The sequence below is a fragment of the Cydia fagiglandana genome, chromosome 19 (genome assembly GCF_963556715.1).
Source record: "Cydia fagiglandana chromosome 19, ilCydFagi1.1, whole genome shotgun sequence".
Lineage (NCBI taxonomy): Eukaryota > Metazoa > Arthropoda > Insecta > Lepidoptera > Tortricidae > Cydia > Cydia fagiglandana.
The window spans coordinates 12,137,790-12,165,057 of record NC_085950.1 but is presented as its reverse complement, the minus strand read 5'-3'; the positions used below and the strand labels follow the sequence as shown (position 1 = coordinate 12,165,057).

The 27,268-nt window shown below is 44.6% G+C and overlaps 1 protein-coding gene across 1 annotated transcript; it reads right to left on the bottom strand.

The window, feature by feature from the left end:
* Positions 1-663: 663 nt before the first annotated feature.
* Positions 664-27,268, bottom strand: LOC134673791 (reticulon-4-interacting protein 1, mitochondrial-like). The gene is made up of 13 exons (XM_063531819.1): positions 27,222-27,268; positions 26,919-26,994; positions 18,989-19,069; positions 17,171-17,336; positions 16,252-16,422; positions 15,226-15,366; positions 13,543-13,657; positions 12,833-12,958; positions 11,952-12,073; positions 9,472-9,634; positions 8,906-9,026; positions 8,281-8,400; positions 664-3,773 (listed from the first exon to the last, which is right to left on the bottom strand). The coding sequence occupies exons 2-13, from the start codon at positions 26,964-26,966 to the stop codon at positions 3,687-3,689; spliced, it is 1,461 nt and encodes a 486-aa protein (XP_063387889.1). The 5' UTR covers positions 26,967-26,994; positions 27,222-27,268; the 3' UTR covers positions 664-3,686.

Here is a 27,268-nt window from a genome sequence, read left to right as displayed (position 1 = left end):
TCTTTTACGCACTTGTATCGTAAATAACTATTTTAAATGTGTTTTTCAATTAAAAGACACATCAAGATTGTTTACCTTATTTCTAATGCTAAAAAAAACCGGGCAAGTGCGAGTCGGACTCGCGCACGAAGGGTTCCGTACCATAATGCAAAAAAAAAAACAAAAAAAAGCAAAAGAATAACGGTCACCCATCCAAGTACTGACCACTCCCGACGTTGCTTAACTTTGGTCAAAAACACGTTTGTTGTATGGGAGCCCCATTTAAATCTTTATTTTATTCTGTTTTTAGTATTTGTTGTTATAGCGGCAACAGAAATACATCATCTGTGAAAATTTCAACTGTCTAGCTATAACGGTTCGTGAGATACAGCCTGGTGACAGACGGACGGGCAGCGAAGTCTTAGTAATAGGATCCCGTTTTACCCCTTGGGTACGGAACCCTAAAAACGAACTATGACGCTGTCTGTACAGAAGGTTGGTTGAGCAGAAGGAGCGAAGCTCTTCCTTTCTGACTGTCTGAGCGACGTACGTGTACAAATACAAGAGTTGCTCTATGAATGTCTTCCTACCAATACGTTTTATATACTGGTCTTACCCACATTGACCTAATCTGTCTAATTATTAGATTTGTGTCAGAAATACGGAGTTAAAAATACACAAAGGTAAAAAACAACAATTTTAATATTCAAAATAGGCTATACAATAAATCTATCTACTTTACAATTTATCTACTTAATGTTAGTGTTAGGTACAATAGGGTCGGAACAGGCCGTGTAGCCAAGATGCCAATCGCTTACGCTCCGTAGCGATCGAAACGCAACGGTCACTGTCACACTAATATGGAAGTGTGATAGAGAGACATAATGCTTTTCGTTGTCGAAGCGATAGCGATTGTAACCTTGGCTAGGCCGGCAGGAGTCGAGCCTTGAGCAACTCATCTTAGCCCCCACGGCACAGACAAAACATCCTCCAGACTGAGCATAGTCGCGTTACCCCCTCTGCCACGCATACGGTAATTTATAATATAAAATTACTTATTTTACTCCATGTTCGAGTAGAAAGTGTCTTTGTGTGACGTCCGTGTCTTTGAACGGATCTATCACGGCACGGGATTTCGCTCACCTCGTCCCGCGCACCCCCGCATTTTTGGCATCATCGGTTGCATGAAATAATTGCTCTAAACTCGGTCTAGAGGATTCCTAGTCTATGGCCTACGGATATTTTTTTTTCTAGAATATAAATAATAATAATTTTAGCCTATTTACGTTCCACTGCTGGGCACAGGCCTCCTCTCAGAGGGCTTGGGCAATAGTCCCCACGCTAGCCCAATGGGGCATTCCACGAGACTGTCGCTTACATAACGCTTTTGCCTTGTATGGCAGCTACCTCAATAAAATACGTGAATCTCGAGAATATACTGCCAATTTGTTAGCCAAGTCATGAAATATTACCTGACCCAATATCGCTTACTCAGCATTTCCGGAAGTATTTAGAAGAATTGCGTTATGTAAGCGACAGTCTCGTGGAATGCCCCCAATGCGGATTGGGGTTCCTATATCCATCAATGTAATGCTATAAAATTTGATAGCAATAAATAACAAATATCAATCAAAAACATTTCTTATCTCTGGAGATTGAATTTTACCGCAACAAAAAGGAAATTGTACGTATATTTTTAGGGCCTATTTTTATTTTGATGCATTTTTTTTGTCAGGTTTGAATACAATTTGTCTGGTTTAAATAGTTTCTCATTGTGGGCGGAATAAATAAATATGAAATCTCAAATTGAACCGAAAAAAATTTTTTTATACAGTTGCTCAAAAAGTGCTACTTTACGTAGCTGTTTAGCGTGCGGAAAGTTGGTTATCTCGAACTAGTGCTTTTTACTTTTCCAATTTTTTTAAATTTATACTTGTTCCAATTCACGACTACTTATTGATGAGTGTTAATATTAGTTTCCTTTAAACGTCGTAATCAGCATAAAAACCTACCGTTAATGTAAGAATACGAAAAATATTACATATTTCATATTTAATTACTTACCTCTTCATCATTATAACACGTTCATTTTATAATATTCAATATTGAAAATTCCGTTCTTAATAAGTTGACTGAATGGAACGGAATAGCTGCCAAACGCCCATAGATATAATATACTTAAAGACGACGTCTAACCGAGCTGTCACTGTTACCACTTTTGTTTAGTGTACGATTAACAATGTTTTTCTTATTTTTTCGCAACTGTATTAAAAAACGTCGTTCGATACACGTGCGGAAATGTCATTCTTCACTCGTCCCGAGTCTTGCCACTCGCCTGCGGCTCGTGGCAAGATATCTATCTCGGTACTCGTGAAGTAATGACATACCTTCCGCACTAGCATCGAAATGTACTATTTCTTTAAGTCATGACAATACCATACTTTTTCATAATCAGAGGCAGATTTTTTTAGGAAATTCGATAAAATTACGCTTAATTGGTACAACAGAGGGAACTCGATTTATCAAATTTAATTGAAATCTGACGAAAAAAGTCGACATAATAATATAAAACGGCCATTCTATGCTTTTTCCAGTACGTAACGGTTTATGGCACTTTTTGGCGGCTAAAGCCGTATGAAAAATATAAAGCTTCGCGAACTTTCTCCATAACAAGTTAAAATGATAAAAAATCACTTTCATGAAGATCATTTGATCCGATACTAATAAGTTTTAGAATCTTACATTCGCTGATTAATTTAATAGGAACTTAATTAACAGATTAAGGAAAGAGGCGTTTTATTGATAGATCGCGTTTTTTAAAACTGTATAATCTGATTTAAAATGTATCAATGTTTTTACTTAACCATAAGAACGCCAGTGTCGGCAATAGCCGACAATACGTAAGTACATTAAAAAGAAACCTTCATGCATTGCATTAAGGTTTACTATTGCTTGTTATATCAAATAACAAAATATATTGTGTTCTCTAAAATAAACTATTTTATTAGTTTTCCGATTTTTTTTACAAAGTTTGTGTGGAAAATTTCTTTAATTACTTACAAATTACATATATTAGTATCTACATTTTTTCTAAATCCCAATTTTGATAAAACATCAGCTTTGGTAAGTTTCAAATATACATCAAAAACTTTAATCCCTATAATAGGATTATTTTACATACAATATGGCAGAAGAATACATCTCACCTTTTCATATGAAGTTTGTTCGTACATACAAAATATCCTTTGAAAAACTGACAAAAGTTATCAAATCTTAAAATGTTAAGTTAGAAAATTAAAACTGTCATAGTTTTATTATAAAAACCTGACAAGTGCGAGTCGGAGTCGCCCATCGAGGGTTCCGTACTATTTACGTTACGTGCCGTTTTTACCCTTTGGGTACGGAACCCTGAAAAAGGCAAAAATACAGGATCAATTCATCGAACGCATAGATGCCGCATCACGCCGCATGAGCGGTCATTCGCACACTAATCCGATGGCCACGGATACATTTGTTTTAACCTATGTATGTGTGCGTTCCGTGGTATTCAAGTATCAGCTGAGCCCCATTTCTCGAACGGTATTAGTCTAATATTATTAGTGTGTTGCCATGGTAACCCATACGACTTGACAGTTCGTGGATTAATATTATTAGTTTAATACCGTTCGAGAAATGGATAGGGCCCCTTCAAGTATCAGGATACGGTTCTAAGGGAACCTGATGACTGTTGTGCCTAGGGCATCGTCGCTGCACGCGTGTGCTAGGGCGGTCTCGAAGTCCTGTGGCAAGTATACCTGAAAAGACAAAAGGTAGAAGAAGTAAGGACCTCATTTGTGGCTTTCCACACAAGTCCTTATGCTTAAAGTGTGATAGCGGCCATTTCATCTGAAATTCCAACAGAATTATTGCACATGAAGCAGAAGGACCCTTCTGTGACGGAAAGCCACATAAAAAAAATACAAGTTACAATTTTATAGGTGTTGGAAAACGGTGATTATCACACGTTTCTCATTGTACTTAACGCCAGAGAATAAATAATAGTACTTGGTACAGAAGACTCACTTTCTAACAAAACGCGTCTGTAACCCGCGCCAGCACAGATATGGCCGCTAGGTGGCGACAGCGCCACCCGCGGCTTATGGCAAACCCCAAAATTGGGGCCGAACGGATGTACTTTTAGCTACCTGTAGCAAAGCGACGAAATCACGGAGTGAGACACGCCTGTTAACGCGAAGTCTGGAGTATACAATACTCACCTTATCCAGTACAGGGCGCAGTGTGCCCTCATTCACTAGTGTAGCCAGGGATGTCAGACCGCCCGATAGCCTCTGCTTCTCTTCCAGCCAGTCCGTGTGCGTCCCAGAGCCGAGCACCCACTGCCACACATATTCAATACAGTTCACTTCACTCACCTTATCCAGTACAGGGCGTAGTGTGCCCTCGTTCACTAGTGTAGCCAGGGATGTGAGACCGCCCGATAGCCTCTGCTTCTCTTCCAGCCAGTCCGTGTGCGTCCCACAGCCGAGCACCCACTGCCACACATATTTAATACAGTTCACTTCACTCACCTCATCCAGTACAGGGTGCAGTGTGCCCTCATTCACTAGTGTAGCCAATGTCAGACCGCCCGATAACCTCTGCTTCTCTTCCAGCCAGTCCGTGTGGGTCCCACAGCCGAGCACCCACTGCCACACATATTCAATACAGTTCACTTCACTCACCTTATCCAGTACAGGGCGCAGTGTGCCCTCATTCACTAGTGTAGCCAGGGATGTCAGACCGCCCGATAGCCTCTGCTTCTCTTCCAGCCAGTCCGTGTGCGTCCCAGAGCCGAGCACCCACTGCCACACATATTCAATATAGTTCACTTCACTCACCTTATCCAGTACAGGGCGCAGTGTGCCCTCATTCACTAGTGTAGCCAGGGATGTCAGACCGCCCGATAGCCTCTGCTTCTCTTCCAGCCAGTCCGTGTGCGTCCCACAGCCGAGCACCCACTGCCACACATATTTAATACAGTTCACTTCACTCACCTCATCCAGTACAGGGCGCAGTGTGCCCTCATTCACTAGTGTAGCCAATGTCAGACCGCCCGATAACCTCTGCTTCTCTTCCAGCCAGTCCGTGTGGGTCCCACAGCCGAGCACCCACTGCCACACATATTCAATACAGTTCACTTCACTCACCTTATCCAGTACAGGGCGCAGTGTGCCCTCATTCACTAGTGTAGCCAGGGATGTGAGACCGCCCGATAGCCTCTGCTTCTCTTCCAGCCAGTCCGTGTGCGTCCCACAGCCGAGCACCCACTGCCACACATATTCAATATAGTTCACTTCACTCACCTTATCCAGTACAGGGCGCAGTGTGCCCTCATTCACTAGTGTAGCCAGGGATGTCAGACCGCCCGATAGCCTCTGCTTCTCTTCCAGCCAGTCCGTGTGCGTCCCACAGCCGAGCACCCACTGCCACACATATTCATTATAGTTCACTTTACTCACCTTATCCAGTACAGGGCGCAGTGTGCCCTCATTCACTAGTGTAGCCAGGGATGTCAGACCGCCCGATAGCCTCTGCTTCTCTTCCAGCCAGTCCGTGTGGGTCCCACAGCCGAGCACCCACTGCCACACATATTCAATATAGTTCACTTTACTCACCTTATCCAGTACAGGGCGCAGTGTGCCCTCATTCACTAGTGTAGCCAGGGATGTCAGACCGCCCGATAACCTCTGTTTCTCTTCCAGCCAGTCCGTGTGGGTCCCACAGCCGAGCACCCACTGCCACACATATTCAATACAGTTCACTTCACTCACCTTATCCAGTACAGGGCGCAGTGTGCCCTCATTCACTAGTGTAGCCAATGTCAGACCGCCCGATAACCTCTGCTTCTCTTCCAGCCAGTCCGTGTGGGTCCCACAGCCGAGCACCCACTGCCACACATATTCAATACAGTTCACTTCACTCACCTTATCCAGTACAGGGCGCAGTGTGCCCTCATTCACTAGTGTAGCCAGGAATGTCAGACCGCCCGATAGCCTCTGCTTCTCTTCCAGCCAGTCCGTGTGCGTCCCACAGCCGAGCACCCACTGCCACACATATTCAATATAGTTCACTTCACTCACCTTATCCAGTACAGGGCGCAGTGTGCCCTCATTCACTAGTGTAGCCAGGAATGTCAGACCGCCCGATAGCCTCTGCTTCTCTTCCAGCCAGTCCGTGTGGGTCCCACAGCCGAGCACCCACTGCCACACATATTCAATATAGTTCACTTTACTCACCTTATCCAGTACAGGGCGCAGTGTGCCCTCATTCACTAGTGTAGCCAGGGATGTCAGACCGCCCGATAACCTCTGTTTCTCTTCCAGCCAGTCCGTGTGGGTCCCACAGCCGAGCACCCACTGCCACACATATTCAATACAGTTCACTTCACTCACCTTATCCAGTACAGGGCGCAGTGTGCCCTCATTCACTAGTGTAGCCAGGGATGTCAGACCGCCCGATAACCTCTGCTTCTCTTCCAGCCAGTCCGTGTGGGTCCCACAGCCGAGCACCCACTGCCACACATATTCAATACAGTTCACTTCACTCACCTTATCCAGTACAGGGCGCAGTGTGCCCTCATTCACTAGTGTAGCCAGGGATGTGAGACCGCCCGATAGCCTCTGCTTCTCTTCCAGCCAGTCCGTGTGCGTCCCAGAGCCGAGCACCCACTGCCACACATATTCAATATAGTTCACTTCACTCACCTTATCCAGTACAGGGCGCAGTGTGCCCTCATTCACTAGTGTAGCCAGGGATGTCAGACCGCCCGATAGCCTCTGCTTCTCTTCCAGCCAGTCCGTGTGCGTCCCACAGCCGAGCACCCACTGCCACACATATTCAATATAGTTCACTTCACTCACCTTATCCAGTACAGGGCGCAGTGTGCCCTCATTCACTAGTGTAGCCAGGGATGTCAGACCGCCCGATAGCCTCTGCTTCTCTTCCAGCCAGTCCGTGTGGGTCCCACAGCCGAGCACCCACTGCCACACATATTCAATATAGTTCACTTTACTCACCTTATCCAGTACAGGGCGCAGTGTGCCCTCATTCACTAGTGTAGCCAGGGATGTCAGACCGCCCGATAACCTCTGTTTCTCTTCCAGCCAGTCCGTGTGGGTCCCACAGCCGAGCACCCACTGCCACACATATTCAATACAGTTCACGTCACTCACCTTATCCAGTACAGGGCGCAGTGTGCCCTCATTCACTAGTGTAGCCAGGGATGTCAGACCGCCCGATAACCTCTGCTTCTCTTCCAGCCAGTCCGTGTGGGTCCCACAGCCGAGCACCCACTGCCACACATATTCAATACAGTTCACTTCACTCACCTTATCCAGTACAGGGCGCAGTGTGCCCTCATTCACTAGTGTAGCCAGGGATGTCAGACCGCCCGATAGCCTCTGCTTCTCTTCCAGCCAGTCCGTGTGCGTCCCACAGCCGAGCACCCACTGCCACACATATTCAATACAGTTCACTTCACTCACCTTATCCAGTACAGGGCGCAGTGTGCCCTCATTCACTAGTGTAGCCAGAGATGTCAGACCGCCCGATAGCCTCTGCTTCTCTTCCAGCCAGTCCGTGTGCGTCCCACAGCCGATCACCCACTGCCACACATTCAATATAGTTCACTTCACTCACCTTATCCAGTACAGGGCGCAGTGTGCCCTCATTCACTAGAGTAGCCAGGGATGTCAGACCACCCGATAGCCTCTGCTTCTCTTCCAGCCAGTCCGTGTGGGTCCCACAGCCGAGCACCCACTGCCACACATATTTAATACAGTTCACTTCACTCACCTTATCCAGTACAGGGCGCAGTGTGCCCTCATTCACTAGTGTAGCCAGGGATGTCAGACCGCCCGATAGCCTCTGCTTCTCTTCCAGCCAGTCCGTGTGCGTCCCACAGCCGAGCACCCACTGCCACACATATTCAATACAGTTCACTTCACTCACCTTATCCAGTACAGGGCGCAGTGTGCCCTCATTCACTAGTGTAGCCAGGGATGTCAGACCGCCCGATAGCCTCTGCTTCTCTTCCAGCCAGTCCGTGTGCGTCCCACAGCCGAGCACCCACTGCCACACATATTCAATACAGTTCACTTCACTCACCTTATCCAGTACAGGGCGCAGTGTGCCCTCATTCACTAGTGTAGCCAGGGATGTCAGACCGCCCGATAGCCTCTGCTTCTCTTCCAGCCAGTCCGTGTGCGTCCCACAGCCGAGCACCCACTGCCACACATATTCAATACAGTTCACTTCACTCACCTTATCCAGTACAGGGCGCAGTGTGCCCTCATTCACTAGTGTAGCCAGGGATGTCAGACCGCCCGATAGCCTCTGCTTCTCTTCCAGCCAGTCCGTGTGCGTCCCACAGCCGAGCACCCACTGCCACACATATTCAATATTCAAACTTGGCACTCACGTTTTAAGGTGGTTCGCTTTCCATACAAAAAACAATTGCGTTATATTAACAAAACTGAAAAAAGTAATTCAAGACCAAAAAAAGTAAGACAATGTTGCCACTTTTTACTAGCGCGTCTTGTATTTATGTAAAAATAAGTAAATAAAAGTACTTTTTTAAATAGTAGGAGTAAAATTACTAATGAATAAATTATCTTAGCGTTATTATTTATCAAAAGGAATTTACTATTTTACAAACAAATTATTGCAGTGGCAACATTGTCTTTTTTCTTAAATTACGTTCTGCAGTATAATTACACACCATTACTACATAAATATGTGCGCATCTATCTACTTTCAAATGTTTATATGCGCTAAATAAAACGTTTGTGTTTGTTTGGTTTGTACTACTTCTACCCGCCTACCCCTCCCCTCCCGCCCTCCATCGGGATAATTACCACCATACAACAACAAAATATTTATAACTCACCCTGAAAACCCTGAAAGTATAGAAGGTCGCAGCGAACATGACCGACAGGGGGGTGGGCAGCCGATCCGTGATCAGAGGGGTGGGGCGGAGCTCCACCACTGCGTCGCGCGCAGCTGTAGCTCTGGAACAGATAGTTGTCTCTATCACGCGGGGGATGATTCATAGAGGAGTAAGCAGGATGGCAATTCGCGGCTTTCAAGTTCGTGAAAATAGGAAATTTTTGTTTTATAGACTGTCGGCGATTCGGTAAGGATCAGGCCATAATAAATGAGTGCACTTTTCCGGCTCCCTGTGTAGTACATTACTTGTTGTTCTTGCCACATTCGTTAATGAGTACGAAATGTCTCTAATGCAAGCTTTGTAGATTTTCGAAGGCCGCTCTTATGGCTCTACAAATAAAATCGTATCCTCTCCGGCTCGTACCAATGAGTTTTTCGGAACGTATGTACGAAATATCATTTGATATTTACTTTGACTCGAAAATGGAGTAAAACAACCGTATATTTGTGGCAGAGGGGGTAGCGCTACAATGCTTAGTCTGGAGGATGTCTTGTCTGTGCACTCACTTGAGCGCAGCCTTCGCCGGCGAGCAGTCGGGCGCGGGCACGCCGGCGCCGGCGCACGCCAGCACGCCGTCCCACGGCCCGGCGCGCGCGCCGTACTGCGCCAGCGACGCCCAGGACGCCGTGCTGTGGTTGTTGGCGTCCAGCTCCACGTATTCGTGCGCTCCTGCGAGGATAAATGCGTATAGATCATAGGCTAGAAATCCTCTATACCTCGTTTTTTTAGCATTAGAAAAAAGGTAAACAATTTTGATGTGTCTTTTAATTGAAAAACACATTTTAAAAATAAATTACGGCAAATATGTAACAATTATGAATCTAATACGATCATTTATATTCTTCTGCTTTCATAAGTAATAGTTTTTGATTTTAAAAAAGCGTTTTTCAATTAAAAGACATGTCATGATCGCTTACCTTCTTGCAAGTTCTTTCTAATGCTAAAAAAAACGAACTAGAGACCTAGTTTAGAGCAATTATTTCATGCAACCGATGATGCCAAAAATGCGGGGGTGCGCGGGACGAGGTGAGCGAAATCCCGTGCCGTGATTGGTCCGTTCAAAGACACGGACGTCACACAAAGACACTTTCGACTCGAACATGGAGTAAAATTACCGTCTGCGTGGCAGAGGGGGTAGCGCGACTATGATCAGTCTGGAGGATGTTTTGTCTGTGGTATAGATATACCCCCTTATTCATAAACATTTACTAAAGTTGAGAAGCCGATAATAATCGTTTGTCCCTTTCCATCATACCAACACGTCGCAAACGATTATTATAGGGTTGTCAACTTTAGTAAACATTTATGAATTATATTATAAACATTTTGACGACCGGTCTGGCCTAGTGGGTAGTGACCCTGCCTATGAAGCCGATGGTCCCGGGTTCGAATCCTGTTAAGGGCATTTATTTGTATGATGATACAGATATTTGTTCCTTAGTCATGGTTGTTTTCTATGTATTTAAGTATTTATATATTACATATATCGTTGTCTGAGTACCCACAACACAAGCCTTCTTGAGCTTACCGTGGGGCTTAGTCAATTTGTGTAAAAATGTCCTATAATATTTATTTATTATGAATAAGGAGGGTAGTGCATAATTTTTCGTATTTTCTCGGAAACGTTCGTATTTGTCATGCTACTTCAGTCAGTGACAGTACTTTTTGTACTAAGACTGAAATAGTTCTTAAATTTCCGTGAAAATACGATGGAAAATAATTATGCATTACATCTGTAAGTCAAACGTGTATCAAATCTAAAATTCGTTTACAGTTTGGCCATATTCTTCATTAATGCAATATGAACCATGTCCCATTATAATAAAGTTACAATTCACCCAAGTCGTGTAGGGCTTTTCCTATAAATCGATGTATCATTCAAATATGAACCGTACGCCATTCGAATAAAGTCCTTACCCAGATTCTGTAAAGCGTTCCTGGCTCTCCTGATGGGGGCTAGAACAGAGACGTGCGCGCATCGAGCAGTCAGCAGTTGTATTAAGACAATATGAACCAAATTCCATTACAATTAAGTCTCTAATAGCTCACGTAACTTTCTGGGCCGCTTCTTCACTTCACGTAGTATCATTCAAATATGAACCTTACGCCATTCTAATAAAGTCCTTACCCAGATTCTGTAAAGCGTTCCTGGCTCTCCTGATGGGGGCTAGAACAGAGACGTGCGCGCATCGAGCAGTCAGCAGTTGTATTAAGACAATATGAACCAAATTCCATTACAATTAAGTCTCTAATAGCTCACGTAACTTTCTGGGCCGTTTCTTCCCTTCGCTCTCAATAGTTGTAGTATCATTCAAATATGAACCTTACGCCATTCTAATAAAGTCCTTAACCAGATTCTGTAAAGCGTTCCTGGCTCTCCTGGGGGCTAGAACAGAGACGTGCGCGCCGCGAGCAGTCAGCTGTTGTATTAAGGCAATATGAACCAAATTCCATTACAATTAAGTCGCTAATAGCTCACGTAACTTTCTGGGCCGCTTCTTCACTTCACGTAGTATCATTCAAATATGAACCTTACGCCATTCTAATAAAGTCCTTACCCAGATTCTGTAAAGCGTTCCTAGCTCTCCTTGGGGCTAGAACAGAGACGTGTGCGCCTCGAGCAGTCAGCAGTTGTATTAAGGCAATATGAACCAAATTCCATTACAATTAAGTCGCTAATAGCTCACGTAATTTTCTGGGCCGCTTCTTCACTTCACGTAGTATCATTCAAATATGAACCTTACGCCATTCGAATAAAGTCCTTACCCAGATTCTGTAAAGCGTTCCTGGCACTCCTGGGGGCTAGAACAGAGACGTGCGCGCCTCGAGCAGTCAGCAATTGTATTAAGGCAATATGAACCAAATTCCATTACAATTAAGTCGCTAATAGCTCACCTAAGTTTTCTGGGCCGTTTCTTCCCTTCGCTCTCAATCGCTGTAGTATCATTCAAATATGAACCTTACGCCATTCGAATAAAGTCCTCACCCAGATTCTGTAAAGCGTTCCTGGCTCTCCTTGGGGCTAGAACAGAGACGTGCGCGCCGCGAGCAGTCAGCAGTTGTATTAGCGCGCAGCCCTCGCCGCTCGCCGCGCCGCATATCACCATGCTGGGGGAAACTGAACTTTAGCTCGTTGTAAATAAGGTCCATAGGAGCATTCCACGGGCTGTCCCGTACAAACGCATTTTATTTCCTGTGATGCGACTTTTTTCTCGGTATTTAAAGCGGGCGAATATTTTTCTGTGCATATTTTTGACCATTTGTCATAGAAAAGGAAACTCTTATACCTTTAAATCTTCAGAAACTTCGCGTTTGTACGGGACAACGGTAGACAATTTCATGGAATGCTCCCATAACTCCATAACGCCCCATGTCTATATCGCGATTAACCACCATTGTTTGCGGAAGTTTATAGTAGATACAGTCAGCAGCAGAAGTTGCTAAGCGGGCCAGGTGTTCAAAATTATCTTGACGCGACTTTATTGTTGAGAGAATAAGAGCGAGTTAAGGTTATTTTGAACACCTCGCCCGCTTAGCAACTTCTGCTGCTGACTGTACTAAAATATTGCATAGCACTTACTAGCACGTTATATTTGGCCAAATAGGCCTATTAGCATTATTTAATTACTAGATATTTAAGATTACTCTATTACTTACTAGATATATTTAAGATTATCAATCTCTCCTTCACGGGACAGGCATTGCCTAGTGCGGAGGTCAGTAAAAACTGTATCGAATTGAATATTTTTCGGTACTAAACGATCTTTATTTAATTATTAATATTGCCACGTTTCCAACATAGGAAAACTCTTGCCTTGAAAAACAGCGAGGCCGACAACCTACACATTATAATCCCTACTTGCCTACCGTTTCCCCTTACATTCCGATGTACAGCGCAGCCGCTCAAGGGCGCGCAGTGCGATGGCTCCGGCCCAGGGCAGCGAGGCCGCCGCGTCTGCTGCGAGGCCGTGAGGCCGCTTGCTGACTCGAGTACTGAAAGTTAGTAAAAAAATTAAAGCTGGCGTCAAAATCTGTTATTTAAGTAATTTTAATATGTGGTTGGGGTCGTCTGTAATATTTGTATTGATTTCTGTAATGTTGTATTGTATTGTATGTTTTCAAGTTTGATGTTTATTCAATCGTTAATGCGACACAGCTACAATGGGAGAAACGTAACGTATTATGCACTATAGTTCGTTTTTTTAGCATTAGAAAGAAATTGGAAGAAGGTAAGCCATCTTGACATGTCTTTTAATTGAAAAACGCTTTTTAAAAATCAATAACTATTACTTATGAAAGCAGAAGAATATAAATGATCGTATTAGATTCATAAATGTTACATTTTTGCCGTAACTTATTTTAAAAAATGTGTTTTTCAATTAAAAGACACATCAAGATTGTTTACCTTATTTCTAATGCTTAAAAAACGAACTATAGGGAGGGACAATAATATATGGTCACCATCCGCTCTCAAACACTTGTTAGACAATGAGAATCGTACTTTTATATATATTTATTTATATATATTCGGTGTATCTCTGTATATAATTGTTTTTGGAATTTTAGTAATGATATACCTGCGTATCGTAAGTAGTTCGGTGGCCGCGCCGCCGCTCCACTCGCTGACGCAGCCCCACACTTCGTCACCTAGCTCTAAGTGCCCCACGCCATATCCAACATCGAGCACCACTCCTGTGTGAAACACTCGTGTTAATGGGCAATATGTGACGTCCCACGGGTAAAGGTACCTTATGGCGGTTGGCGCTTACGCTATTATTAACGCCACTCCAATATTATTGCGGCGCTACGCGACGTAAGCGCCAGCCGCATAAGGTACGTTTTTCCGTGGATCGTCACATATTTTCTCTTAGTATGAGCTAAGGCTTTGCTAATTTTGTTGCCCAGCTAAAAAAACCGGGCAAGTGCGAGTCGGACTCGCGCACGAAGGGTTCCGTACCATAAGGCAAAAAAAAAAAACAAAAAAAGCAAAAAGAAAACGGTCACCCATCCAAGTACTGACCCCTCCCGACGTTGCTTAACTTTGGTCAAAAAACCGGGCAAGTGCGAGTCGGACTCGCGCACGAAGGGTTCCGTACCATAATTCAAAAAAAAAAAGCAAAAAGAAAACGGTCACCCATCCAAGTACTGACCCCTCCCGACGTTGCTTAACTTTGGTCAAAAATAACGTTTGTTGTATGGGAGCCCCATTTAAATCTTTATTTTATTCTGTTTTTAGTATTTGTTGTTATAGCGGCAACAGAAATACATCATCTGTGAAAATTTCAACTGTCTAGCTATCACGGTTCGTGAGATACAGCCTGGTGACAGACGGACGGACGGACGGACGGACGTACGGACGGACGGACGGACGGACGGATGGACGGACAGCGAAGTCTTAGTAATAGGATCCCGTTTTACCCTTTGGGTACGGAACCCTAAAAATGGACAAATTGTTATAAAAAAACCGGCCAAGTGCGAGTCGGACTCGCGCATGCAGGGTTCCGTACCATTAGGTACGCAAAAAACAGCAATAAAATCACGTTTGTTGAATGGGAGCCCCACTTAAATATTTATATATTCTGTTTTTAGTATTTGTTGTTATAGCGACAACCGAAATACATCATAAGTACGTGGAAATTTCAACTGCCTAACTATTACGGTTCATGAGATACAGCCTGGTGACAGACAGACAGACGGACGGACGGACAGCGGAGAAATAGGGTCCCATTTTTAGAGCTCTGAAAACAATAAATAATTACAACTGGGGCCTTACCATGATGTCCTTATTACGTTTCAGTTTAGGATTCTGTTTAATAAACAGAATCCTCTGTTTATCTGTTGTTCTCCGTTTGTGGTGTTGTTTGTTCTGTTTGTCTGTTGGATGTAAGTTATATAGCTCCGTCCTTTAGCGACTCAGTTTAGGTCCTAAACAGAATCGCAATATACACATCATGGTAGTTAGTTGGTTATCCTGAGCATTTTCCGCAAATCGACAACCACTGTGCCTGTTTTGCGTGAAAACGAGGTTGCACTACTCTAGCCACCCCAGCTCCTCCATGAAACCTAGCAGTGTCTTCAGGTTGCTAACTGCCTCCTTCAGTGTGCACGGAGTCCCTAGGTATTGGTTCCTGTACGCTTCTATCTGTTTACAGTGTAGGAGGATATGTTTTGCTGTTTCTTCTTCTTTCATGCACGCTCTGCACATGGGGCTATCTGTTTATTAAACAAAACATCATGGTATATAAGGCTCCTGTGCTGACCTGCGAACCCTCGGCCGACGACGGGCTGGCTCCGCCCGCAGAGCGCGCGCAGCACTGCGCCGCGGCCTCGCAGCGTGGCGCGGTCACACGGACACACGCTGAATGCCTGCACGCGTATCAGCACTTCGCCCGCGCCCGCCGCTGTTGACAACACGACATTGACAAATTGACATGGGGCTGTACGTCATCTATTTTTGACGATTTTTGACCCTCCTCCCCCCTAAAATCATCCAAAAATCATGCTCCGTATGACCCCGTTTCCTCCTACTTCATGCTGCCGTCATCCGATGTCCAGACCTCCCTCCCCTAATTTGAAATGACGTAATTTATGAATAGCCCCCATGCAGTGGGTTCTAATTGCAATCCTCAGTGTACAGAAAGACTGTGACGGTAAAGCCCCATAGCTCGCGGATGGCGGAATGTTCACAAAACATTCAAATTATAACGATATCGGAAACTAAATTAAAAATCAGTAACTCTCTTTTTGCTAACATAAGTAGTAGTTGTAAACACTTCATTGCACAAAACAAGTACATTACACAGATATAATAGCGTTAATGTGTACATATGTACTTAAATTAATGAAAGATATTATTAACAATTTTTTTTCAGGGACTATACTTTGATATCCGCAGGCTTCGTCAGGTGACAACAAACTTACAATCAGTTCCAAGTTTCGTCACAAAAAAATAAAGCGGTAAAATATGCACAATTTCACTGCTTTAATCTTTAACTTTCACTGATCTAAAACTATGAAACAGGACTTAATCACGTGTTAGAAAAGTTTTAATATTTAATTAAGTATTAATTATACGCGATTAAGTCCCGTTTTATAATTTAATAATAAATATTTTTAATTTCAGGATCACTTTCTCGGCGAGTTCAATTCATACTCACTCTGATCAATGGATCATCATGTGGATCCATCAGACAAGTCACGTTAAATACAATACGAACTTTCGTAATAATCCTATCATATCACTACCGCGTGATGAGGCAAATAAACACAGGCTACCATTCCCTTACCCGGCGCTGTAGCATCTTCAACGAGTATGACGCTCTGGTCGTTCTGCGCGTGTAATGCGCGCGCATGCGGCCCGCTGGGCACGTGGGTCGCGCACCGGAGCCCTACGGCCAGCCCGCAGCCCCCTCCAAGCGCTAGGCCGCAAGCGAATATCACCATAGTGCGACGCCATACTGGAAATAAAAGTCCAGATTAGACAGTGTTTTGGTCGTTTTGAAGTTAATAACTATGAGACATATCTAAACTACTTACTCTACTCTACTTAGGCTACTTACTCCTCGAAAGAGGATTAACAAGAGGAGGTGTTCTCTCTGATACACTGGGCCGCGTCTCTTATTTTTCCCAGACATAGTACGATTTCATTTCAATCTTACGTGGGCATTAATTTCAACCTAAGCAATCCGATTTACAGTTCAAATTAGATTGGTCTTTCTGTAAATGTGACTCGTTCTCAAACCAAAACTTAACTGTTTGGAATAGATTTTTTGGGAAATCTTCTAGATGGGTACTAACTAGGCACAAGGTATAGTTCGTTTTTTTTTTAGCATTAGAAAGAACTTGCAAGAAGGTAAGCGATCTTGACATGTCTTTTAATTGAAAAACGCTTTTTAAAAATCAAAAGCGATTACTTATGAAAGCAGAAGAATATAAAAGATTGTATTAGATTCATAACTGTTACATATATGCCGTAACTTATTTTTAAAATGTGTTTTTCAATTAAAAGACACATCAAGATTGTTTACCTCATTTCTAATGCTAAAAAAAACGAACTATAAGTTGCAGGTTTGGATCGAGAGTTGTAGTAGGTGGCGATCACAATAGATCAGGAATGGCCGCAGTGATACATAGGCTTTGGAGCCTTATATAGCCCCTAACATGAAGAAGAAGAAGAACTAGTGGTAGGTAGAAACTTGAATATACCTCGATCTGTAAACAGCGCCACCAATTCCTCATACAGAAGAACAGGGGAAAGAGGGGGTGTGCCGTCTCTGATCCGCTGGGCCGCGTCCCTCGTCCAGGCCGCGATGCGGTCCCGGCCCTCCGCTATCAGCTCGTGGTGCCAGATGTCGTTGAATGCTTCGCGAATCTATGAATGAATGAATGAATATTTTATTTATTTCGTGTAACACATGGACACATTTTTATTATTAGAGCTTACAAACTAAGGGGTTAGTAGGTACAGGATTTTATTTAACCAAAACAACACTGATGGGGGAATGCAACACAACAACACAACAACATAGGGAATGGACAGCAGCAGAAGTTGCTAAGCAGGCGAGGTGTTCAAAATTAGAGATGCCACGAATATTCGGCAACTATTCGGTATTCGGCCTATTCGGCCACTTTGTGAATATTCGGTAATCGGCCGAATGTTGCCTTCTATTCGGCCGAATACCGAACATCTGTTGCACCTACATAAAAAGAAAAATTACACAACAAAAGAACCAAGAACTAGGTATATTTCATATTTAAAATGTACTCTTGGAAAGTGTTTAAATACGAAGACACGATTTTGAGCATTTGTTGATATCAAAATATTTTATTTTTATTATGGGTCTGACTTGATTGACTCTAACTACTTTCATTAATTCTGTTCATCATAAAAATATATCTTAGCAAACGTTGTGCTTTGTTGGGGAACAGTTTTCGTAATAATTGTGACTCAAAATGTTCGCATGTCATGCCGAATATTCGGTCGCCGAATATTCGGTATTCGGCCGAGAGGCGGGCCGAATATTAGGTATTCGGTATTCGGCCAAATTCACTATTCGGGGCATCTCTATTCAAAATTACCTTGAGACGCTCTTATTCTCTTAACAATAAAGTAGCGTCATAATAATTTTGAACACGTGGCCCGCTTAGCAACTTCTGCTGCTGACTGGACCAGGGCGGCATTAGGGGATGTATAGTTTAAACTAGTTAATTAGTTTTGTAAGGGCTCGCGAAGTTTTTCTACCTAGATATAATTTTTAAGGCAGTTTTTAAAGGGAATCTTTTAATGTATAGATACTATACGGACTTCTGTAAATAATTAATATATCATGTAAAATTTTATTTCCAGAGTTTTTTTAGAGATGCCCCGAATAGTTAATTTGGCCGAATACCGGATACCGAATATTCGGCCCCCTCTCTCGGCCGAATACCGAATATTCGGCATGACTTACGAACATTTTGAGTCATAATTATAATGTAAACTATTCGCCAACAAAGCACAGCGTTTGCTAAGATATATTTTTATGTTGAACTGAATTAATGAGTGAGAGTCGATCAAATCAGACCCATGATAAAAATAAAATATTTTGTAATCAACAAATGCTCAAAAATGGGGCTTTCGTATTTAACTACTTTCTAAGAATACATTTTAAATATTAATTATACCTAGTTTTCGGTTATTTTATTGTGTATTTTTTCTTTTTAGGTAGGTGCAACAACGGTATTCGGCCATTCGGCTACTATTCAGTAGGCAACCGAATATTCGGCAAAGTGGCCGAATAGGCCGAATACCGAATAGTTGCCGAATATTCGTGGCATCTCTAGTTTTTTTTTATTCAATTCAAATATAAGTCCTTTCACTTTCCAATTCTAACTATGTTATATCATGTTTTGAATAATTAAATTTTGTGAGGAGATTCAATGATATTTTTTTTTTATGATTCAATTTTTGCAAATATTTTTTGGTTGTACTCTAACAGTGTTATATAATTACATTACCCATGTATATGTATAGTGTACACATACCTTGTTAAGGACCTCAACAGTGTGGTTGACAGCATCCTCCACCCGGGACCGGCCATTACCCGCTGCTGATTTTGCTGCCTCCTGTTCATATGTGGAACATTTATTTGTCTTAATTGCACATATACAATAAAGAGTAGCTTACTCTACATAACTTTGAAGCAAAAAAGGAAATATGTAAGGATTACTAATGATATTTTACATTATATATCTATATGTATGTAACAGCAAATGTAACACACATACCGGATGTAGCCTGTAACATGAGTGAATAATTTAACTACACCTAGATTGCACTCTTCAAATGGGTCACCGTTTTGAGTGACAAAAGTGTCAACTTTTGTTCAATTACTTTTATGTAAGTCTTTAGACTTCTTATTTTTCATACAAAATAATTTCAATGTACGCCTTTATCATTGTGATTGATGTTGCTTGTCACGCCTGAAACATAACAAACATCGCAAAATATTGCATCTTAGAAAAAACTTCATAGTCTATTAAAAAATGTAACCCAAGCTATTTTTAAAAGTCACTGGTCAGTATGAGGAGTACAGCCTACAGTTTAATTTTTTGGTCATATTGCAGGCCACAGCCAGTATAGCATACAATTATCATCTTATATCAATGGCATTCCTACAGTTAATATGGAACTAAAGGACAATAATTAATAATAGTACACACAAATGAGTCAAATGACTATAAAACAAAAATGGCTGTCGATAATCGAATTTAAACTGTTGTGAGACATACAAAACAAGTGAGTCTATACTTCGTTTTTTTTAGCATTAGAAATTAGGTAAACAATCTTGATGTGTCTTTTAATTGAAAAACACATTTTAAAACTAAGTTACGGCAAATATGTAACCATTATGAATCTAATACGATCATTTATATTCTTCTGCTTTCATAAGTAATAGTTATTTATTTTTAAAAAGCGTTTTTCAATTAAAAGACATGCCAAGATCGCTTACCTTCTTTCAAGTTCTTTCTAATGCTAAAAAAAACGAACTACAGGGTTACTTTTTTACCGGTACAATAAATTTTACCACATCATTTGTATCGATAATAGATCACATTGCACAAATATTTTTTTTTTTATTATTTCGCATCAATTAATTTATCCTTCACCAATTTAGTAACTTCTGGTTGCACTAATTACAAGGTGTCAACGTGTTAGGGGTGGAGTGGTGTGATGACCTCCCCGAGCGGGAGACAGGGGGAAGTTTGGGTGGGCTCCGGCCAACCTAAAGGTCCGTCTGTCACCCCCGGTCCATCCTGGGCAACGTCACTAGCGACTGGCATTCGTGCCTCTTTCTAGTGGCGGCTAACATCCACACTGGTGTTGTCAGTAGGTGTAGGCTACTACTGACGACCTATACATAACCTACCTGTGCTAGGACCTGCACAGTAGAGCGCCGTACGCAAGGATGACGGGATCCTGGGGATTGAGCCATTGCCAACCCGCGTGGCAACACGTCTGCTTCGGCCCTGATTTCGGGCAAAACGGTAGCCCGGGCTACTAGCCACAGTCCGGGAAATGGTCAAGTGAGGAACCGTAGGTGGGCTCACGGCGAGAAGTGAGAGGGCCGCAGAGGCAGTTTCGGCTGCTGATGCGGTGGTGAAAGGCCATGCTGACGAAGTGCGTTTAGGTGAATCGGGCGGAGGGCGTCTGACCTGGACGACCCTACGTCCCACCTTCATACATTTCCGATGTCGCGCAACTAGCCAACTTCTCACTTCTATACCCGAGTCGGTGTCCTAACGACCGAAAGCACCTTTTATATGTGTGAGTAAGCGTTCCCAAGATGTGGGCCCTTGTAGGGTGGGAGCCGATGAGGATGAAGTTAATCGTTACGAACTATGGATACCAGGTCTAACGAAAAACCCCAAGCTGATCCAGCAGCGTCCATCGCTAATGGTGAAGCCACACAGGCGAGACAAGCTGTTCCAGTGACAGTGCGTCAGACCGAAACCCCGGCCCGTCCGCAACCCAGTTCATCTGGGGAGCAGACCGGCCCAAACCCCTTCCAGGACTGGCAGGTAGTGGACCGAAGGTCCAAGAAGCAACCCCCCGCTGGGAAGCCTCACCCTGCCAGACCTGTGAATTCTTCCTCCTCTAACCCACCCCCCCCTGTTAAATGTCAAGGTGGGGTGGCTAAGAAGAAGAAGAAAAACAAGAACCAGAGGCGTGCAGCTCGTCTAGCGCGAGAGCAGCAGCTGGACAACACATTGACACCGACACACTCTGCAACCGGTGTGGGTGTGCAGGCTTCCCAGAAGCCGGCACCCAAACCGGCGCCGAACAAGCAGGTTGCTGCTGCCAGGCCTCCGCCGAAGGGAAAAGGTTCCATCCTACCCCCTAAGGCTGGAACGTCGGGCGACAGCCCTACGGGTTCGGCCGCAGATCCCTCCAAACGACGACCTGGTAAGCTCGCACGAGCCGCTGCTAAAAGGATGCGAGATGAGTCCTTCTCCCCGCAAGGAGACAACAAAAAGCAGCGACTAGTGAGCCCAAGCCAACCGTTGTCGTACGCACAAGCAGCGGCATCTGACCTGACGATCGTCATTACTGACGAGAAGTCGGGGAAGATCACCGCTGACCACTCCAACGCCATCCTCCGCGGGTTGCACCAAGCAATCGTGGAGGAGGCGAGGAGAAACCACGTAGGAGCCCGGCCACCCAAATTCAAGGGCAAGCCCATCTTCGCTGAGGGACAGCTGAGGGTCTTCGCAGAAGACGAATACTCGGCCGCCTGGTCTCAGCGATGTGTCCAGGCCCTAACCCTGCCAGACATCTCCCTTAAGGCGGTTCGCCAGTCGGAGATGGCAAGGAGAATTAAGTGCGGGCTCCTAATACCCAACATCGACAACTCGTCCTGGGAAGACGTCCGTCAGGCAGCTGACGGACTAAGGTACCAGAACGAATGGGCCAAGGTCGGGTCTTGGTCCATTATACAAATACTACGGCAAGACCAGGGGTGGTTTGTCGAGTTCACAATCCCCGAAGACCTCGTCCCCGCCTTCATGGAGAGGGGGAGATCCCTGAACTGTGGGATGGGCAATGTCTACCTCAGGTTCAGGGGTCCCGGAGGCAAATACCTGGACCAGCCTCCCACCCTGCAAGGTTCCACCCTAAGGGTAACGGGAGTACAGGTCCCCAGCGAACAGGCCGCGGGCACCTCCGAGCAGAGCAAGTCTGTCTCCGGGGAGAAAGTTGCCCCCCTGCCGCTACCCAAGCCGACGATACCCGAACTCTCGGAGGATGAGCTCCTTGGCACTGGTGAGGGACCAGCCGGGTCATCATCCGAGGGTGAGGACTTGTCGGCTTGGATAGTGTCGGGGTTGGCCGACATGTTTAAGGAGGGAGGGGAAATGCAAAATGCCGCCCCCACCACCGACAACATGGACACCAACTAGTGTCATCCAAGCAAACCTCCAGCACAGCGTGGCCGCTACGGCCCAACTCAGACGCTGTCTGGCAGGTTTGCCAACAGCCGTTGCCCTCCTACAAGAACCATGGGCGGGCAATGGATACATACGCGGGCTGTCCGACACGAAAGGTAAGCTCTACTACTCCACGGTACATGCCGTCCCTAGGGCATGTATCCTAACTACTAACAATATTATTGCACAACCGCTCACTGAATTCTGTTCCAGAGACCTGTGTGCGATTAAACTACAAGTTCCACTGCCAACAGGCTGTCGCGACCTAGTCCTTGCCTCGGCGTACATGCCTGGAGAGGACGAGCCACCGCCTGCCGAACTACAACGACTGGTCAGCCACTGCGAGAGATCAGGCCTCGCAATAATCATCGGGGCCGACTCCAACGCACACCACCCACTGTGGGGAATGGAGACCAGCAACAACAGAGGTAAGACACTTGTTGAATATCTTGTGACTACTAATCTAAACATTCTAAATATAGGCGCTGAACCAACATTTGTAAACAAACGATGCAGGACGATTATCGACCTGACTCTGGCTTCGGAGGAGGTCAGTGAACTAATTATGGGATGGCACGTCTCCCAGGAGGCCTCCTGCTCAGACCATAGGTGGATTCGCTTCAATCTACTAGCATCTAGAGACACACCAACCGCCCGGAGGAATCCCAGGAAAACGGACCGAGCCACTTTTAGGAAGGTCCTAGGGGAAAGCCTTGACCGGCTTCCACCGAGGGATGACCTTCGGGAACCGGCTCAGATAGAACAGCAGGTAAATATCTTAACTGATACCCTCGTAGACAGCTACCACAAGGCGTGCCCCTTAAAACCACCGGCAAAGACTGCCATAAAGGGTCACCAGTGGTGGGGCCCAGAACTGGAGAGACTCCGGGGGAAAACAAGAAGACTCTTCAACAGGGCCATGAACACAACGGCTGAGGTGGACTGGGAAAACTACTACGAAGCCAAGGCCAGGTACAAAAAGAGATTGCGGTACTGGAGATCCCTGTCATGGAGGAACTTCTGCAGCAGCATTGAAACACTTGACCACGCCAACCGGGTGAGGAAAACCTTAGCGCACAAGCCCACATCACAATTGGGCTCACTGCGTAAACCCGATGGCACATACACATCTAGCCCTGCAGAGACCCAACGCCTTCTCCTGGTAACTCACTTTCCAGGATGCGTAAGTCTCGCCGATGCAGATCAGCAGGACGAGGAATACAGTACAACGGACAACAACTGGCAAATGGCGCACAGAGTCGTCACGGCTGAGAAACTCAGGTGGGCCATAGACAGCTTCCATCCCTTCAAGGCGGCTGGTCCGGATGGGATCTTCCCCGCTCTCCTACAGTGGGGTCTAGGACTCATCCAGGAAACCCTGACCGACATCATGGCAGCCTGCCTAGCCTGGGGGTACGTGCCCAGGAGATGGAGAGATGTGAATGTGGTATTCATACCTAAACCAGGTAAGAACGACTACACAGCTGCCAAATCCTTTAGGCCCATCAGTCTCACATCATTCCTGCTGAAAACTTTGGAAAAACTGTGCGACAGGGACCTGAGGGACCGGGCGCTAAAGAACATACCGATGCACAACAACCAGCACGCGTACAGCTCAGGTAAATCTACGGAGTCGGCTCTTCACATGGTTGTAAGCCGCATTGAGAGAGCCATCCACGGCAAAGAAATGTGCCTCGGCACTTTCATTGACATAGAGGGCGCTTTTGACAAGACTCACTTTTCCAGTATAGGGAACGCCTTGGAAAGCCACGGCGCTGAACCTGGACTAATAAAGTGGATCATGAACATGCTAAATCAAAGGACAATAAGGTATGTAGGTGAACCGCAGGCCGTAGCGGCGGTGCGAGGATGCCCTCAAGGGGGAGTTCTCTCACCTCTGTTGTGGAACCTAGTAGTCAACAACCTCATAACCAAACTGAACGAGGAACACTTCTACACAATAGGCTACGCTGATGATCTGGCAATATTAATATCAGGTAAATTTGCCAGTACAGTATGCGACCTCACCCAGGCAGCTCTTCGGATCGTAGAACGCTGGTGTAGAGATTTTGACCTATCAGTTAACCCCACAAAAACAGAAATGGTAATGTTCACCAATAAAAGGGCACTTGGCAACTTTACCAGACCAACACTCTTCCAGACTGAGCTACAGCTGACCGACGAAGTTAAGTACTTAGGGCTAACGCTCGACAGTAAACTCAACTGGAACAATCACATCAACAAACGCATAGACAAGGCGGGAGTAGTCTTCTGGCAGTGCAGAAGGATGATTGGTAAGAGGTGGGGACTCAACCCGAAAATTACCCTTTGGCTCTATAAGACTATAATCCGCCCCCTACTCTGCTACGGTGCTCTGGTTTGGTGGCCAAGAACAAACCTAGGCAACGTACGAGACAAGCTACAAAGACTCCAGAGGCTCGCATGCGCGGCCACCACTGGCTGCACGAGGTCCACTCCGACTGCAGCCATGGAGGTCATGCTAAACCTTTCACCGCTGCACCTACACATACAACAAGAGGCCAGTCTCTCAGCGGTAAGGTTACGAACCCTCAATATATGGTCTAACACCACAGGAGCTCTTCACACAGCATGCCTGGAAAAAGTATACAGCGAATTTCCAGTGCTCATGGCGGGCACGGATCGAATTCACAAACAAGCCATCTTTGACAAAAGGTACAAAATACAATTATTTGAGGACGACAACTACGAAGGACTCAATCCCCGGGAGCTGAGAATCTTCACTGATGGGTCCAAAACAGACAGCGGATCAGGCTCTGGAACCTTTTCAGAAGACCTGAACATGTCAATCACCACTCCGCTAGGAGCCCATAACTCGGTATTCCAGGCTGAGTGCATGGGCATCATTAACGCGGCGGCTGCCATCACTGCAAGGAAGGTAGTAGGATCCTCCATCCGCATACTCTCCGACAGCAGAGCAGTCTTAATGGCCCTAAAAAGCCATATAGTCACATCCAAACTTATACACGAATGCCACGAACGACTAATGGAGGTATGTCAGAACAATAAGATCACCTGACAATGGATCAAAGGACACAGTGGATCCCGAGGTAACGACGCCGCGGACGAGCTCGCCAGACAAGGATCGGGTGCGGGGGCGATAGGCCCGGAACCGATCCTCCCGATACCGTTTAGTAAGGTACGCTCAATGCTGCTGGCACGTACAGGGAAACTCCAAACTGGATGCAGAAAGGCCAAGCAGGCCATGCCTAGCATGAACGGTAAGCTCACAAGGGCGCTCCTTCAACTAGGAAAGGTTCGACTGAGTATGGTAACCAGTGTCATAACAGGTCATGGACTTTTTAACAAACATCTTTTTATAACAGGTGTCACAGACAGTCCCCTATGCCGTGGATGCATGGAGGAAGAAGAAACAGCCTCTCACGTGGTGTTGGAATGCAGCGGATTGGCCCCATACAGGGCAAAACATCTCGGATCCCCGAGTGACCTCCCCGAGGTCCTACTCAACATCAAAGGTTTGATAGGATTCCTCGAGGAGCTGGGCTGGCAAGACTAGCCCACCCCCTATCACGCAAAATAGGCGCAAGACGTCGAGTTGCGGAAAATCGCCCGAGCTACAATACAATACAATACAATACAAGGTGTCAACAGTATGAAATCGCACGCGATGACGTAAACAAACAGTTGCCAGTTCGTGCGTTTGCTAATTGATGCATAAGGCATCCACATTTTCTAGTACTTAAGCTGATAAGTTCGGGCATTGGTATTTTTGTTTTTTTGTTCCCAAATAGTAGTAACAAAGAATGCTGGTATTTTTTATTTTTGGCAACAATTATTTATGTTGATTTATTGTACTGGTAAAAAAGTAACCCTGTATAAACCGTAAAATGATTTAATGGCCCTGTTAAATGAGAAAACTCTCTCAAAATTACAGAAATACTTGTTTTGATACTGATAATAGAAACTATTTATTTTCATAACAACAGTGCATGCTCAGTAACAGCTTTGGCCATAGTTTCATGGCTATTTGTTTTAATTAAACTGGGGTGAGTTAAAATAACTGGATCTTAGTTCAACTCAATTCAATTCTAATAGTTGAGTCAATATTCCATGCTCGAAAATTAAATAAAAAGATGTCATTAAAATTCATTTCATGATATCAATAATGTTAAGACATTTTGATAAACAAACTATATTAAAAGTATTTTCAGAAAGTTGACTGACCCTAAATTAGCATAGAATAGTATATTCTCTAACATACTTCTAAAATGAAAGATACCTTTGGCGTTTGATACAAGTAATTAAGTATTATATAAGTTCAGGGTCATTCAACCGGGAAAATTAGAGCAAAGTCATTTGAGAGTCAAAATAAACAATAGCTTTCACTAGAACAACACGCCACTGACCCATTTCACACATTTCAAATAAATAAACAAATTTTAAAACAACAAAACTACCGGAAATTTGGAAAGTAGTAAGAAACACTTACGTGTAATGCTCCGATCTTTTCTCCGGCTTTCAGCTTCAGCTCGTCCATAATACGGCACCACGGGATGACGGAGGGTCTGTCTAAACCAGACGAAAGTTAAAATGCACATCCAAGCCTTAACCTTTGGACTAAAATCGGCCTAAATAACTGCACACCCAAAAATAGATCGACATTGACAAAATTAGCGGTACTATTATAGTAATAATGTAGAAAGCTAGGCTAAATTGAATTGTTATACATATTTTTACATGACACAATTGACAAATTAGATTATTTCATGACTAAATACACTATTTCCTTTACCTTAAACAAACATAACCCCCACTGTGTTTTCCTTTTCGTGTTTTTGA